The sequence below is a fragment of the Pelophylax lessonae genome (genome assembly GCF_965119305.1).
Source record: "Pelophylax lessonae genome assembly, chromosome: 3".
Lineage (NCBI taxonomy): Eukaryota > Metazoa > Chordata > Amphibia > Anura > Ranidae > Pelophylax > Pelophylax lessonae.
The window spans coordinates 647,593,814-647,612,018 of NC_138770.1; the positions used below are offsets into that span (position 1 = coordinate 647,593,814).

An 18,205-nucleotide genomic window follows, 5' to 3' on the forward strand; every position below is an offset into this window, starting at 1 on the left:
TTCACCTTGCCACTAAAGTGAAGTAGAATATAGGTTCCTGGCCTGACTTGGCACCCCCATTCTCACTTCCTGTGCATGCTAGCCCCTTGTCCACTGACTCTCCACTGGAGTGGTCCCCCTTCCTGGGCAGACCCCTGGCAAGCTTTCCGGTACTCACGGACACTGTTTTTCCTTGGGTTGCTCTGCCTTCACCTCCGCTGTCAGTATCCTGGACCTCCTTAGCTCAGCATCACACACTTGGTGCACTAGGCCGACTGCCTGTGACCACCTTCCTTGCTGACAGGAGGAGAGACCAACGTCACCCTCCTCCTGGGACCTGGCTTTGCGCCCAAAGACCCCCTGTCACATGTGCCCTTGGCTTTTATAACCTATACCAGGATGCACCACTCTCTGTGCCAACCCACTGGGACAGTTACAAAGCCTCTGTGTCACTGGCTAGGTTTCCTCCACTGTCCAACAGGCTCCCCTATTGGATACAGTGGGGACACTCCCTCAGACCAAGTAAATCACACATGGACACATGTAACAGGGAACACTACTGATCAGGCTCCCCTGATAAGCAGATGGAGCAAAACAATGTCTTTACCTAGCACCTACCTAGGAGGGTGCTACATACGTGATTCTGCGCTTCCCGGGTAGGGGGCGCGCCGCTTATGCTGTGATTATTCACAGAAAAAGCCGATTGGCGGGTGCTGGCCAATGGATGACCGCCGACATGTGAATGAACTGATGAACTGAACAGACCATACGGACCGCTGATCGGTGAGGAGATACACTGGGCGGAGCTCTGCCTACGTAAACAATACAGATCTTCATCCTGTCAGCGGAGATGTGCTGGATTTTGTTTCTCTGCAAAGCAGAATATACAATCCAGCACAACCCTTAGGCCCCTTTCACACAGGCGGACCGTTCAGATCCACCTGTCCATTTTTTTGGCGGATCTGAACGGTCCCCCCCATGCATCTCTATGGGGGATCGGATGTCAGCGGAGACATGTCCGCTGACATCCGATCCGATCCGTCAAATCTGGACGGATGGAAACCCTATTTTCCATCCGTCCAGCGGATCGGATCGGATGAGAACGGACCGACGGTCCGTTCCCATCTGATTTCCCCCATAGAGATGCATGGGGAACTGACAGCTGTATCTCCGCACAGCGCGGAGACACAGCTGTCCTCCTGCTGCTCAGCGGGGGATCGGCGGCTCGATCCCCCGCTGAGAAAAACGGAATCCGTCCGACGGACGGATGGTGTGAAAGGGGCCTTAGTGAAATCAGCACACTGTACACACAAAAACACTGGCTAGGCACACATTTAACCCTTTGATCAAACTCCTTCCCAGCCAGTGTCATTAGTACAGTGACAGTGCATATTTTAAGCACTGATCACTGTATTAGTGTCACCGGTTCAGTGTCAGTTAGTGTCACATTACTGCAATATCGCAGTCCCGCTACAAGTCGCTGATCACCGCCATTACTAGTATAGAGAAAAAAAAATAATACAAATTCCAGTATATATACTTTAGTTTGTAGATGCTATAACTTTTGCACAAACTGATCAATATACACTTATTGGCATTTATTTTTACCAAACATACATATTGGTCGAAATTTATGAAGAAATTTGTTTTTTTAATTTATATATATATATTTTTTTTTTTTTTTTTAAAGCAGAAAGTAAAAAAAAAAATTTTTTTTTTTCAAAATTGTTTTTTTTTTGTTTATAGTGCAAAAATTTAAAAACACACAGGTGATCAAATACCACCAAAAGAAAGCTCTATTTGTGGGGGGAAACCCACAATTTTGCATGACTGCAAAATTGTCAGTTAATGTAACCCAATGCCGTAATGCCGTATAGCAAAAAATGGCCTGGTCATGAGGGGGGAAAATCTCCTGGAGGTCAAGACGTTTGATCCGTTCACTGGCTTCAAGGGTGCAGCAAGGATCATATCCTTCTAGAAGGAAGCTGGAAAGACACCTTCCAGGTAACAGCGGGGTCATGTGATTTTATGGTCATGTGTTTCAGCTACTGAGGAGGAGCAGGTGGGACAGCTTGACACGGCAGGTGAAGGTTGATGGGGATGAGTCATGGCTCACTCTAGTAATCCCAATCCTGTGGTAGGTGAAATACCATAGTAGTATTAGTAGTAGTAGTAGGTAAAGGGCCATACACACTATAAGATTTTCTGAAGACTTTTTCCTTCAGATTTACCTTTTCTATGTAGTACAAGGGCCTGCCAGATTGCATACAAATTGAAAGTGTTTAGGTTTGACCTCATATTATATGGTTTTGGTAAGTCTAAAGGAAAAAGTCTTCAGAAAATCTTATAGTGTGTATGGCCCATAAGTCTTTGTGGGCTGCCGTATAAAACTGGAGGGAGCAACCTAGAACTGTTGCCCATGGCAACCAGATTGCTCGCTTGATTTTTTAGGCCTCATGCACACTGGGCATTTGTCCTGGGACACATACTGCCATAAACATTCGCACTGCTCTGCTTTCAGCCTCTCATAGAGTTTTACAGGGGACTGAACAATGCTCCGCAGTCTAATGCACCGTGACTAAACACCCAGTGTGTGTGAGGCCTAAGAGGAGAACAACAACACCTAACTGGTTCCTAAGGCGTCCATGACGCTTTTCTGTAGGTTGCTATGCAGTTTTTTTGTTTTTTTTTTTATACTTTCCAGTTCATTTTGTCGTAAATTTAGGATTCATTCACACGGCGTACATCCTTACAAAGGGCCGTCTTTACCTGCATGGGATGCACAGGGGGTCCAAGCATTTACATGCGGGCAATCCCGTTCATGTTTACAGGGACACAGCGGCTGCACAGACATGGTGCTGGTCCCCATTTTACTGCCATATGGGTCTCCTTAAATGCAGACAGTGAGTGTTTGGGGACATACAGCCGCATGGTACACATCAGTATGCTAGAGTGGTTGAGCGGCACTAGTCCAAATGCTAAAATGTGTGCATGTGACGTGACGTGACGGGGTGCATTGCAATTTGTTGTGTGTTTTTTTTTTTTTTTTTTTTTATTTATTTATTAAACTTAATTAACCACTTTAAGGCCCCTTTCACACATACGGTCCGTTTGTCTGTTTTTAATCAATCCGTTAAAGGATGAAAAACGGACATCAATGCATCTCTATGTAAAAACAGATGATCATTCATTAACATCCATTTTCATCCGCTTCCGTCAATGTCTGGTTTTTTGTAACAGGCGAATGCCCTATTTTTCATCCGTCAAAAAAAAAACGGGTCAGACGAAAAACGGATGTAAACGGACAAACGGTCCGTTTTTCCATCCGTTTTTGCATTGGTAGTGGTTTAACCACTTTACCACCGGAGGATTTTGCTGTCTTACGTCTGGGCCACTTTTTGCGATTCGCCACTGTGCGACTTTAACTGACAATTGCGCGGTCGTGCGACGCCATACCCAAACAAAATTTACGTCCTTTTTTCCCCACAAATAGAGCTTTCTTTTGGTGGTATTTGATCACATGTGCGATTTTTTTTTTTTTTTTTTTTTTTTTTTTTTTTTTTTACTTTTTGCGCTATAAACAAAAAAAGTGTTTATTTTGAAAAAATAACAATATTTTTAACATTTTTTTTATATGAAATTCCCCCCCAAAAAAATTTAAAAATCAAATTTTTTTTAAAATTTTTGGCCAATTTGTTTTCTGCTACCTATGTTTGTTAAAAAAAATCACAATAAGCGTATTTTGATTGGCTTGCGCAAAAGTTATTGCTTTTACTAACTAAGGGAAAGATTTCTGTCATTTTTGGTGGTTTTTTTTTTTAACGAGTAATGGCGGCGATCTGCGATTTTTTTTTTTTTTTTTTTTTTTTTTTTTTTTTTTTTTGCCGGACTGCGACATTGCGGCGGACAGATCGGACCCTTGACTGACATTTTTGACACTTTTGGGGTTACCAGTGACATTACTGCAGTAATCAGTGCTATACATATGCACTGTTACTGTAAAAATGACACTGGCAGGGAAGGGGTTAATTTTATTGGAGAGGGAGGGGTTAATGTATGCCTGATGCTTACTGACGTGTGTGGGGGGAGGTGACTGAGTGAGTCAGGGACAGATCGCAGGTTCAGCTATGCTGAACACTGCAATCTGTCACTGAGGAGATCCGCCCGCTCTGTTTACACAGGCGGGCGGATCTCCAAACTAGATTCCCCGACGATCAGGGAAGAGCAGCGGCGATCGCTGCCGCTCCTCCCCTGGCCCGACTCCCGCTGTGACTGAAAACAGCGGGAGCGCGCCACCTACAGGGGGAGGAGTCCAGCGACGTAGTACTACGTCGCTGGACGATAACGAACCACTTTGCCGCAGTACGGTCAATGTGACCGATCGGCAAGTGATTAAAAAAAAAAAAAAAAAACGGATGAAAAACTGATACATTTTGATGTGAATGAACTGAACGGACCGTATGTTTGAAAGGGGCCTAAGACCGGAAGGATTTGCCCCCTTCCTTACCAGGCCCTATTTTGCGATTCGGCACTGCGTTACTTTAACAGTCGTGCGATGCTGTAGCCAAATAAAATTGATGCGCTTTTTCCCCACAAATAGAGGTTTCATTTGGTGGTATTTATAGCGCAAAAAATAAAAATTGCACAGGTGATCAAACAAAAAAAAGAGCGACAATTTTGAAAAAAAAAAAAATATTTTTCACATTCTGCTATATGAAATTCTCAAAAAAAAAAAAAATGTAAAAATATTTTTTTTCATTTTAGGCCAACTTGTTACTTGTTTTCTGCTACATATTTTTGGTAAAAAAACACAGCTCATCATCCTGAACACACCATCCCCACTGTCAAACATGGTGGTGGCAGCATCATGGTTTGGGCCTGCTTTTCTTCAGCAGGGACAGGGAAGATGGTTAAAATTGATGGGAAGGTGGGTGGAGCCAAATACAGGACCATTCTGGAAGAAAACCTGATGGAGTCTGCAAAAGACCTGAGACTGGGATGGAGATTTGTCTTCCAACAAGACAATGATCCAAAACATAAAGCAAAATCTACAATGGAATGGTTCACAAATAAACATACCCAGGTGTTAGAATGGCCAAGTCAAAGTCCAGACCTGAATCCAATCGAGAATCTGTGGAAAGAACTGAAAACTGCTGTTCACAAAAGCTCTCCATCCAACCTCACTGAGCTCGAGCTGTTTTGCAAGGAGGAATGGGCAAAAATTTCAGTCTCTCGATGTGCAAAACTGATAGAGACATACCCCAAGCGACTTACAGCTGTAATCGCAGCAAAAGGTGGCGCTACAAAGTATTAACTTAAGGGGGCTGAATAATTTTGCACGCCCAATTTTTCCGTTTTTTATTTGTTAAAGTTTGAAATATCCAATAAATTTCGTTCCACTTCATGATTGTGTCCCACTTGTTGTTGATTCTTCACAAAAAATTACAGTTTTATATCTTTATGTTTGAAGCCTGAAATGTGGCAAAAGGTCAAAAAGTTCAAGGGGGCCGAATACTTTCGCAAGGCACTGTATGAAACCTTCTATGGACCTCATTCAAATGAGCATACTGTTCTGTTCACCCTTGCGAAGGGCCGTTTTCAGACTGCCTTCTGATCTATGCATTGGAGTCCAGGATGGACTTGCAGATACGGTAGAGGTCCCCCTTTCTTTTTAACAGTGCACCCTGTGTTGGTGAAAACAGTCTTTTTGGTGTCCGGATCGGTACGTCTGGGAATGTGGCCCTAAACGCCAAAATATTTTCTATGTCTCCCTATCTTCCTAAATAAAACCACCTGGGTGTTGTCTGTGAATTCTTCTGAAAGGTTTTCCTAAATGTCAGGTGATTTTAATCATAAAGAAAGACTATCAGGAAAAATTAATTTTCTAACTTACAGGGCGGCTCACGTTGGACGGATTGCATTTATTAACAGCGCCCGTCAAAAATGTTTACTTGAAAAGTGCAGAAGACTGTGCCTTAAATGTCAATCCTCAGATATGTTGATTGCTGTTTATTGAATTGGTAGGACAGGCAGAGCTCATGTTGGAAGACACATTGCACAGATATTCGTTTTATCGTAAGTTAGCAGGATGAGAACAGAGATGGAAAGAAGCGGTGGAATTGTGAGAACTTTCCAAACAATGACTGACAGCCAATGCCGACTGACCTTTCTTTTCTTGCACAGCCAAAACTCTACAAGTCTATTATCGAAGATGTTATTGAAGGCGTAAGTGAACTTTTTGCTGAAGAAGGTGTTGATGAGCAGGTTCTTAAGGAGCTTAAGCGAGTAAGTGTCAAAATGTTTAGCTATTTAATAAATGTTATGCTGTTTATCATGTCTGTTCACAGTGAAGGGTATGATAAAGGGAACCTGTTGGCATGAAAGGGTGATCAGTTTGAAGTGGCATAGTTCTCCAATAGCCAGCATTCTAGGATACCTGCACATACAACATATTCTCATGAAGGTAGTTCCTGGTTGTGCATTAAGAGGGAAGAGGGGGAAGGTGGGAAAGGGTGGGGGTGCAGATGTCCTTGAGGCCAAATTGATCCAAGTTAAACACCTTGGCATGCCCTCTCATGACATACAATGCAAGGCAAAAGTGTATGTTCTCTAGAGCAGCGTTCTCAACTTTTTCTCTGTTGTGGCACCCTTTAAAAATATGCAAAATCTCGAGGTACCCCAGTCTAAAATGTAAAAAATGTAAAGGTTACGTATCAATGGAAAAGCTGAGCCTTCAACAATACATACAACCAGTCTGATGAAATTAACTTCATGTCAGAGATTCCCCCCCCCCCGTCACGCCAGGGTTTCCCCCCCTATCACGCCAAAGGTTCCCCCCATCATGTCAGTGGCCCCCCCGTCACTTCAGTGGCCTTATAATCTCAGAGTGCCCCTACACGTGAGTCTCCCCATCACATCAAAGGTTGCCCCCATCACTTCAGTGGCCCTATTACTTCAGAGTACCCCTACACGTGAAACTCCCCATCACGTCAATGGTTCCCCCCATCACGTCAGTGGCCCCCCCGTCACTTCAGTGGCCTTTTAACCTCAGAGTGCCCCTACACGTGAGTCTCCCCATCACGTCAAAGGTTGCCCCCATCACTTCAGTGGCCCTATTACTTCAGAGTACCCCTACATGTGAAACTCCCCATCACGTCAAAGGTTGCCCCCTCATCACATAAGTGGCCCTATTACATCAGAGTGCCCCTATACATGAGTCCCCCCCCCCCATCACATCAGTGGCTCCCCCATCACTTTAGTGGCCCTATTGCATCAGAGTGCCCTTATACATGAGTCCCCCCATCACCATAGAGTCACCCAATCGCACATGTCCTCCTCACACCTACCTTTCAGCTCCAACAGTGCAGCAGAGGGCAGGAGGTGGAGGACATCTGAAGGAGACAAGCAAGCCACCATCCCACAGCAACGAATGATACTATGCGTCCCAGTCCTAGAGTGCCATTGGTTGTTAGAGTGATGTCCTGCTCACCCACACCATGGCAACACATGATGCTGATCCAAGGCAGACTAGGTACCATGCAGCACCCTGCTTTAAAATCACTGCTCTAGAGGTCATTGAGGAACATACTATGCATGCTCTTGGCTTTGCATCTACAGGCAGCATATGCATACTTTGCGCGTGCACAAGACAAAAGGATCATACGGGCATCTTGCTCTGCCTGTTATTTGATATTCAATTTTTAATACTTTTACTGTAAGCAATCGAGTGGCATAAATCATTTTGCTAGAGTGCCCCGTCCTGGCAGCCTGCTGGAGATCTGGAACCATTAAGATAGAGCACAGCAGTCTAAATCTTTATAACTTTGACACACTCCCTGCACAGTGCTCCAATCAACATTGCTCATGCTCCCTGTGAAGCATTATTGATTGGAACACTTTGCAGGAGCCATGATGGACCTTTTGGAGATTGTTTTTGGTAAATGTCACATAGGGCTGTAAGATTAATAAAGTGAAAACCATACCTCATTCCTGAACAAATGTTGGTAAATGTTAATGTCCCATTGAGCCCTTATTCCTGGCCCTTCCTAGAGTTGTGGCAGAACAGACAACCCATCATACCAATAGGCTCCTGCGGGGATACGAGCTATACATGTGATGCAATCTGCTATTCGTACACATCGGTTTTTATTATTCTTTGCCCCCCCCAGTAACATAGTCATATTAACTTTTGATCCTGCCTGTAGATCCATTATTTTTCCACAAAGGTGACAATGCTGTAGTTAAACGGTAGACTTTGAGCATGTCATTTTAAACTAAACTAAAGGCTAATTCCACCTTTTTGCATCATGGTACTTGTTTACCCCCCCCCCCCCCCCACATATCTTCCCACCGACAGGGTGCGGGACTGCTCTGCCCGCACAGTCTCATCATTCACTCACAATCTTGAAATGAAGAGACTTCAAGTCCCATCTACCACCACGGCAATGGAATAAAAGTATGGTAATCGCATACCTCCCAATTTTTGGAGATGGGAACGAGGGACACCTATTAGCAAAAGTATGTAGGCATAGGACACACCCCCTGTCACACCCCCTTAAAGGATAATTCTATAAAAAAAAAAATTAGTTAAACCCACAAGTGTTTTTTTTTTTTTTACCACTACTATTCTTTTGTACTGGCTTTTGAAATTTACAAATGCAGCAATTTAGATATCGGATGAAAGGTTTAGCACCGGGAAACACTTTTTAAAAGATAAAAAGTGCATTTTATATACAACTATATAGATCAGACCAAAATGAGGGACTTTTTTCCAAATCGTGGGACAGTTTGGAGCTATGGATAATCATTGTACCCCTAATCTATTGACACTTCCTCTAGCTCTCCAACTGAAAACCTGTACCTTGATACAGTCATAGAGCTGGAGGAAGATATTGCAGGAGCCTGGCATTGTACCCATGATCCACTGATAGTGGGTACAATGATCTGCCAGCTCTTATGGAAAAAAATAATAAGTTCACATTTTTTTTCCTGCAAATATGTGTGTAGCACCCTCCTAGATAGGTGCTAGGAAAAAGCATTGTATGCTCCATCTGCTTACCAGGGGAGCCTGATCTGTTAGTTTTGCCTGTTACATGTTCCCATGTATGATTTAATGGGTCTGAGGGAGTGTCCCCACTGTATCCAATAGGGGAGCATGTTGGACAGTGGAGGAAACCCAGCCAGTGACACATAGGCTTTTGTGAGGGTCCCAGTGGGAGGGCACACCTGCAGTGCATCCTGGGAATGCTCATAAAAGCCAGGGGGACATGTGACAGGGCATCTTTGGCGGGAAGCAGAGTCCCAGGAGGAGGCTGACGGCTGTCTCTCCTCCTGCTGTCTGAGTAAAGTGGTCATAGGCAGTTGGCCTAGTGAACCAGGTGCGGAGCTGAGCCAAAAAGGATCCTGTAAAGCTGACAGTGGAGCTGCGGGCAGAGCCTTCTGGGAAAAACAATGTCCGTGAGTACCAAGGGGCTTGCCAAGGGGTCTGCCCAGGAAGGGGGACCACTCCAGTGAAGTCAGAGGATAAAGGTCAGCTCGCACAGTGTGTCAGAATAAAGGGGGTGCCGAGTAGAAACTTGAAGAGTAAGGGTAAAGGGGGTGCCAAGCAGGGCCCTGAAGAGTGATTCACTTTACAGTTCGCTTAATTACTACTTCACTACAGTGGCAAAGTGAAGCAGCGGCCTTGCCGCATTCAGCTACAGCTAGAAGTCCCAAACTTGTGCATAGTTCATTCAGTTGGAGTATCCCACTCATCCCTTCTCCTATCCCAGTTCTCAATAAAAACACCAAAAACCAAATCCCCTGGACTGTTTTCTGACTGAGCCAAGCACTTAGAATATATTGAATTATCAAGTTGTTGCTATAGGTAACCCAGGGGAATCCATATCCAGCAGCTCCCATGGGAGTAGTGCTACATGTGCATTTATTATATTTTTTTCTTAAAGGTGGACTTGGGAAAGAGCAGCAGTTGGAGCAACATTTTTTTTTGTTTTGTAAAAAATCCACATGAACAAAGCGGACCATTGTACGCACCCTTATTAGTATTAAATGGTTTCTTCCAACCCATGTAACCTCCATGTATGCTTAACCTAACTAGTCACAGGAAGGATCAGCAGATAAGTAAACAATGTTACAGTGGGATCAAAAACTGCTGTGTTAATTCTGTTTACAGACTGCATCCTGTATGTGTAGCCAGGGGCTGGCACAAGGGCCCTTCTGGTGAAAACAAGTTAAAAAAAAAACTTTACAGACTTATCATTGTGGGACAAGTCCCAGCATGTCTGTTAGCTATGCCTCTATTAATTTGTATGCCCTTTCCCTGGTCGAAATCGGACTAGGAGGAGGGGTTAAGAAAAAGGACTGTGGGAGACATAGTTTCAGTAAGTACAAGTGGCAAGGAAACCACAGTCCCGAGGAAGCTATGCGACCTGAGAGGAGGCATCTAGAGAAATTTAGGGAGCTGTTCTGGGCACTTGGCGCCAAATCAAGAAAGGAAGCCTAGGCTAGAGTGCTTAGTCCACCGGCAGTTGCCTTCCAGTGCGGCCTAGCAGCAGAATGTTCAGCCATACAGAGCGGGCTCACCGAAGCTCTAGCCATTGATCCACGAAGGGTCCCTCCACCGTTGACATTCACAGCTGAAGCACAGGATGGGTGAGAGGGTTGGCAACCCACTAAACATGTTGCACCACTGGAAGTGAGACTTTAGCTAACAGTTTGTCCTCCAGTTCCTTAGACATTACCCACGTTGACGCACTTGTTCAGCATACTACTGAGCAGTGCCATATCACTTGTTCAGGATTGCCCTATTTACTCAGATCCACTCAACTTCTCCCTGAACTTGTTGCTTTTTCTTTCATTACTGTTAAGTCCTTTTTAAAGTTATTCCCACCAGAGCTCTACTTCCCTCGTGAACTAGGAGTACCTGGAAGGCAAGCACAGGTGACACGGGGCCCATTGTGATGCCACTTCCGGTCTGTGCTACCAATATGGCGCCGGCTCTGTGACATGGCTTCCGGGCCTTAATGTGACTTTCAGCCTTGTCGTCATTTCCGTTTTTTTGCCAAATCTTTGAGATGCCGAGGAGGGTGGGGAGGAGCCCGTTCCGTACACCATGGGTGCTATGTTACTGCGCCATTAGCCTAGTCTCGCCCATAATGTGGGGGTGGCCTCTGGGAATATATCTCATGCGAATATATCTCATGCACTATCTCACACTATTTAAAATATATATATATATATATATATATATATATATATCAGCACTTTTGTCCTCTCTATATGCGTTTTACTACTCAGAGAGCCCCTTGTGCATGCGAATAATGCGACTTTTGTGGTAAGATTTTTCTCCTGATAACAGTTCTAAGAATAGATTGTTATATAGCCTATTAAGTAATAATATATCACTATGTCTTGGAGAGGGTGAAAGGTCAAGAATGAATATTTTTTTTATTTATTTTTTTGCTGTTATGGGCAGATGTTGTTTTCACATGTTTGGTCACTTATGTATATTAAAAATGGGTGTATTTATTTTTCTTTGTTTATTTTAGCTGTATAACATATTTTATTACAAATATTTGAGACTTCCAAGGTCCTGAAGAAGCGGTTTGTTCTGCAAAACGCGTAGACCTGTAGTGCGCCTGTAAAACTAGGCTCTCATTTGTATGATGTTTGTAATGTAAACCTTCCACTTAGCATTGATTTTTAACTGAAGCTGTGATTATGCATTTGTGGCAGTTTTTTTATATGACATTGTACTAAAATAATGCAAATGTTTAGGAATGCACCGATATATCGGCCGCCAAAAATTATCGGCTAAAAATAGGGTTATGTGCGTTTTGGCGGTTGGAAAAAAAAAAAAAGGTGCTGATAATGGCACGCTGCGTCCCATCGGCTCTGATGCAAAATCCCATGCCACATTAATTTAATTAAAATTTTTATTTTAACCAGTTCTGGACTGGAAGGGTTTGCTCCCTTTAATGACAAGGCCATTTTTTTGCCATTCGGCACTGTATCAAAAATAAAATTGATGTCCTTTTTTGTCACAAATAGAGCCTGGTGGTATTTGATCACCTCTGTTGTTTTTATTTTTTGCGCTATAAACAAAAAAGAGAGCGACAATTTTGAAAAAAGAAAAATATATATATTTTTAAAATTGCTCTATATAACATTCCCAAAAAAATACATTTAAAAATCTAATTTTTTTTTATCCTTTTGGGCTAATTTGTATACTGCTACATATTTTTGGTAAAAAAAATCCTAATAAGCGTATTTTGATTGGTTTGTGCAAAAGTTATCACGTCAACAAACTAGGGGAAAGATTTCTCTTTTTATTTTTATTTTTACTAGTAATGGCGGCAATCTGCATTTTTTTAGCAGGACTGCGACATTGCGGCAGACCCCTAACTGACATTTTTGACACTTTTGGGGGGACCAGTGACATTACTACAGTAATCAGTGCTAAAAATATGCACTGTTACTGTCATAATGACATTGGCAGGGAAGGAGTTAACCTAGGGGTTATCAGAGGGTTAAGTGTGAGACTAAGGGGTGTTTTTCTAACTGTATGGGGGATGGACTTGTGAAATGACCACAGAGACCTGTGATCCTATGTAGAAGGATCACAGGAGCTCTGTGATCATTCCAGAGAGAAGAACGGTCAGCTGTGTTTATAACAGCTGACCGTCCTTCTCTCTCAGCCGGGAGCGATCGTGGGTGCCCTAGTGGGGGGAGGAGCTTGCCGCCGGAAGAACGCACTCACCCCTAGCACCACTCATGTGACCTATGTACCCCTACCTCGCTTCGCGCAGCCGAGCCAGCCTGCAACAGTAAAACTGTGGCGGGTGGTCGGCAAGTGGTTAAACTGTCCATTTTAGTTTCGGTTTTTGGCCAAGTCCATCTCAAATTTTTCGGTTTCAGTCCAGAATTTTCATTTCGATGTACCCCTAATAGAAGTTTTTGTAATTTTTATGTGTATAAGGTTTTTCTCTACTAGAGGGTAAACCAAAAATCCCATTGTGACTTTTCGTTTTTTAGACGGATAAGTATGTTATTTGTCAGATGAGTGAGGGCATCAGTGGCCACTAAAAGTGGACTTGCCCAATTAGACACAGCCTCTGTACAGCTGGGATTGTATATTCTGACCTCTTCCAGATTGCCAGTCCCGACTTGACATGTCCCCTTTCTGGAAATTTTCACATCAAGAGGTGCGGAGCATGGGCGTCCGCAAAACTTTTTTCAGGGGGGGCATAATTTTAAGGTCACCCATGCTCCGCCCCTTTTCAACAATGTCATGAAGGGGAGGGGCTTAGTCATTATACTTATTTTGAGTATATTCCCTTAAAGCATGTTATACAGCACAGTGCTTTGCTGTGTAATTTGGCCCCTTCTATCACCTAAAATACCTGGCTGATCCTGCGTGGCTATATCCTCCCTTCTGTAAACTGACCGCGGTATACCATGACTGCTGAGCCCTGACACCGTGGTCAGTTTACGTGCCTCCCATCATCCGCAGCCCTCCTGTCCTCTCTAACCCACCTCCCTCCCTGCCTGTCTGCTCCTGTGTCAGTGCCCACCCCCCCTCCTCCCCTGCTGCTGTAGTTTCATTCAAAGTTTCATATCCTGTCTACAGTCTGTTTAATAATCCTGTGCGCCCCTGTGTCTGTTTTTTTATAAAAATAAGCCATTCTTTACAAGTATAGAGTGCCACTCGCTGCTCACGTGACCTGCCACCTCTCTCCTCCTCTCCTCTTCCCCTCCTCCTCCCATCCCAACTGACATCAGTGAGGAATCCTTGGCCCCGCCCGCTGCAGGCAGCTGTCAGCCAGAGAGAGGAGAGAGCCGACGGGTCACGTGAGTGGCGCTCGGCCCTCTGAAAACTGGAAAAGAACAGCTTATTTTTTTAAAACACAGACACACAGGCACACATGATTATTAAACAGAACAGACAGGATGGTATAAAGTGGCTTAACAACCACTTAAAAGGGGAAGTTGAGATTCCAAGGGGGGGCATTTGCCCCCCCTTGCCCCTACCTGCGGATGCCCATGGTGCGGAGGGATTCAGCAGTAGCTATTAACAATTCATTCTTCTGAGATACTTCCGTAACGAATGGTGCAACTTGCTGTAGTGAACATCTAAAATATCTATACATTTTAATGTAGGGTTGTTTTTTTGCTAAATAAAAAAATCCTTGGCCTGTGTGCTGAAAAAAACTAAAGTCCCTTTCTAGAAAGTCAAGTTTTATGCTTAAAAAAATTTTTCTTCTGCAGGGAAAAAAACTGCCTTGACACTTCAATAGCTTTTTACAGCTTCTGTGTGCCAAGAGAATTTAACTTATATTTCAATTGACGTGGATTTCAGCAGCTTTTTTTCCCTGCTGTGAGAAAATGCTTTAAGTAATGTATTTTGATAGCGGGCAATTTTGTGTGCGTACCTGTGAGATTATTTAATAAAACCGAATGCAGTAACCCATAGAAACCATTCAGCAATCTTCTTTCATTGCTGTGTACTGAGGAAAGACGGATTCCGGTAGTATTTGGTTTACTGTACATTGCACATCAGAAATTCTGTATGCTCTGGCTTATTAACTAAACCAGCATGTGGTGGAGCCTTCATCCACCTATATATGATGCACTGCTGAGAGGTGGTGAGACTCATGGGGTTGTCATTTAGAGTTGTATCACAACTGGACAGATATTGTAATCAGGTTACTGGTTTTTTTTTTTTTTTTTTATGTTCTTGTCCTTTTGTGGGAAAAACGCAAAAAAGATGCATGTCATGGATCCATGTCAATGCATGATACCACATGCAAGGGTTTGAACAGGACATATCCACCTCTCATCATCCAAGAAACCTCCAGTGAGTTATGTAACTCTGTTACCCCCGGCCAGAATGGGTACCTTTTTTAAAGCTGAACTCGGGGAGTAAAAACTTTTCGTTCTGCCCCAGTTTCATGTTGTTGTTGTTTTTTTTTTTTTTTTTTCTGTTTTTTTATTGAACCAAAATGCACTATATTACCTAAAAGTATTAGGACACCTGCCTTTACATGCACATGAACTTTATTGGCGTCCCAGTCTAATGCTGGCTATACACTAGCCGAAAGATCATTCGAAAATCTGTCATTTGGTCCGATCGTTCGTTCTTCGTCCAGTTATTGTGCACAAATAGAAAATCGTTTTTTAACTTTTCAGAGCCGAAAAAAATCAAAGGATCTAAAGAACACTCATCTAGGTAGAGTAGGGTGTCAGTTGGCCAACATCCCCAATTGTGATAAACAAAAAGGAACCCCCCCTAAGGGAAACTGGACTTTAAAGGCCAAAGGAAACACCACAAATTGATATAAAATTATAAATGTAATGTTTAAAGTTAAAAATCACAGCAATACATGTATATATTTAAAAAAAAAAAAAAAAAAAAAAAAAAAAAAAAACACAATAAATGGTAAATACAAAAAAGGAATATAAAATCATATCCTGATTAGGGATGATCGAACTTTTGAAAAGTTCGGTTCGGCCAGAACATCCGAACTACCCGAAAGTTCGGCCCAGATTTCAGAACCCCATTGAAATCAATGGGACCTGAACTTCGGTAATCAAAAAACACCATTTTGAAGCCCTAAAACCCAATAAATGCCCCTAAAAAGTGCCTAGGGTTCTGGGTCATGCCCCAGGGACTATTAATCACACAAAAAAAAGTTCTTAAAAATTGTCATTTTTGATAGAGAGCCAATTATTGAAAAAATTAAAAAAAAAAAAAAAAAAAAGAGATTTTTTTGATTTTGACTTTGGATTTAGTATCTGGGGGGGGGGGGGGGGTCTAAAAAGTGTACCTGTGAAGTTTCAACTCTGTAGCATGTCCAGAACCAGAAAAAAAGGGATTGTTTGTTTGTATTTTGTCACTTTCAGATCAACAATATGGCTTCGCTGCCGTCAGCATTTTTTTTTTGCTGCAGGCGTTAATAGTGCTTTTTTGAGGACATGTTTGGAGTCAGGCATGACATCTGAACATGTCTATAGGGGTATATATATATACATACACCCATGTCTGTATATATACACCTGCACATATATAGGTGTTAAAGGAGCAGAACACTATACTTGCGCTAATTAAATAATTTGAACTAATATGGCTAGGCTCCTAACACCTATATATGTAAATGTAAAATACATATCAGTGTGTGTGTATATATCCCTATACAGAAGTTCAGATGTTTTGCCTGCCTCCAAAGAACCCAAAAAAATGCCCAAAAAAACACTAGCGCCAAAAAAAAAAAAAAAAAACGCCCAGGTGTGTTGTTGCAGGCATTTTTTTGGGGTTTTTGGAGGCAGGCAAAACATCTGAACTTGTGTATACGGGTATATATACATACACACTTGCATGTATTTTTACACTTGCACATATATAGGTGTGATAGTAGCAGAAATATATGCTTGCGCTAATTAAATAATTAACATTAATATGGCTCTGCTCCTATAACACCTATATATGTTTAAGTGTAAAAATACATGCAAGTATGTGTGTATATATACCACTCTACACAAGTTCAGATGTTTTGCCTGCCTCCAAAAACCCCAAAAAAATGCCTGCAACAACACACCTGGGCGTTTTTTTGGGCATTTTTTGGGGTTCTTTGGAGGCAGGCAAAACATCTGAACTTCTGTATAGGGGTATATATACACACATACTTGGTTCTCTATCAAAAATGACAATTTTTAAGAACTTTTTTTTGTGTGATTTTGTGTCTGGGGGGGTCTAAAAGGTGTACCTGTGCAGTTTCAGCTCTGTAGCATGTCCAGAACCATAAAAAAAAAAAAAAAAAAAAAAAGATTGTTTGTATTAGGTCAGTTATAGAACAGGTTGTTGGCTTCTCGCTTTTCACACCTTGCTGGTTTAGTAGCAGGCGTTTTTTTGGGCATTTTTTGGGGTTCTTTGGAGGCAGGCAAAACATCTGAACTTCTGTATAGGGGTATATATACACACATACTTGGTTCTCTATCAAAAATGACAATTTTTAAGAACTTTTTTTTGTGTGATTTTGTGTCTGGGGGGGTCTAAAAGGTGTACCTGTGCAGTTTCAGCTCTGTAGCATGTCCAGAACCATAAAAAAAAAAAAAAAAAAAAAAAGATTGTTTGTATTAGGTCAGTTATAGAACAGGTTGTTGGCTTCTCGCTTTTCACACCTTGCTGGTTTAGTAGCAGGCGTTTTTTTGGGCATTTTTTGGGGTTCTTTGGAGGCAGGCAAAACATCTGAACTTGTGTATAGTGGTGTATATACCACTATACAGAAGTTCAGATGTTTTGCCTGCCTCCAAAGAACCCCAAAAAATGCCCAAAAAAACGCTAGCGTAAAAAAAACGCCCAGGTGTGCTGTTGCAGGCATTTTTAGGGGGTTTTTGGAGGCAGGCAAAACATCTGAACTTGTGTATAGGGGTATATATACACACATACTTATATGTATTTCCCACTTAGACATATATAGGTGTGATAGGAGCGTAACTATATTGGTGTTAATTATTTCATTAGCGCAAGTAGTTTTTTCTGCTCCTTTCACACCTATATATGTCTAGGTGTATATATACATACATACATGGGTGTGTATATATACCCCCTATACACATGTTCAGATGTCATGTCTGACTCCAAACATGTCCTCAAAAAAGCACTAGCAACGCCTGCAGCATAAAGAATGCTGACAGGTGAGAAGCCATATTGGTGATCTGAATGTGACTTGAGAGAAACTAGCTTTTCTCTATTGCGGTCACCCTGCCATAGCAGTCAGAGTCAGTTCACCCTACACTACATTACGGTCACCCTGGCACTTAACACTTTCCCTACAGAAACTAAATTTTTGCATCTAACTAAAGTGTAAAGGAGCACTCTAACTACACTAGATATGCCTTTCCTCACACTAATAAATGCTAAATGACACTTTTGAAGCCAATTTAACAGAACTGCTTCCACTCTCTTCCATGTCCCTGTATTACAATGCTAGGAATTTGCCAGGGCTATCTTATATCCTGGGGGGCGTATTCACTAATGATTGGTCTAGGGACCCCCTAGTCACTCCAATCACATTCCTAGCATTCTCCTGCCCCCTCAATTGGCTTTTGCTAATGGTTCTGGTCCAATCACGGGCTTTTAAAGCCCATTTCCTGTCCCATTGCATTTTGGTCGATTCTGGTTGCCGAATTCCGAACTTTTTGGGCAAAAAGTTCTAAATTCGGCCGAACC

At 42.5% G+C, this 18,205-nt stretch overlaps 1 protein-coding gene across 1 annotated transcript in view; it reads left to right on the top strand.

Annotated features, from left to right (window-relative positions):
• Window positions 1–2,086: 2,086 nt before the first annotated feature.
• The window catches only part of GTF2A1L (general transcription factor IIA subunit 1 like), a gene marked incomplete at both ends in the record, with an annotated part of 141,187 nt that continues 125,068 nt past the window's right edge, over window positions 2,087–18,205 (top strand). The window contains 2 exons of the mRNA XM_082252352.1: window positions 2,087–2,116; window positions 6,163–6,264. Of these exons, the coding sequence (XP_082108478.1) occupies window positions 2,087–2,116; window positions 6,163–6,264 (132 nt within the window). The remainder of the gene's footprint in view (window positions 2,117–6,162; window positions 6,265–18,205) is intronic.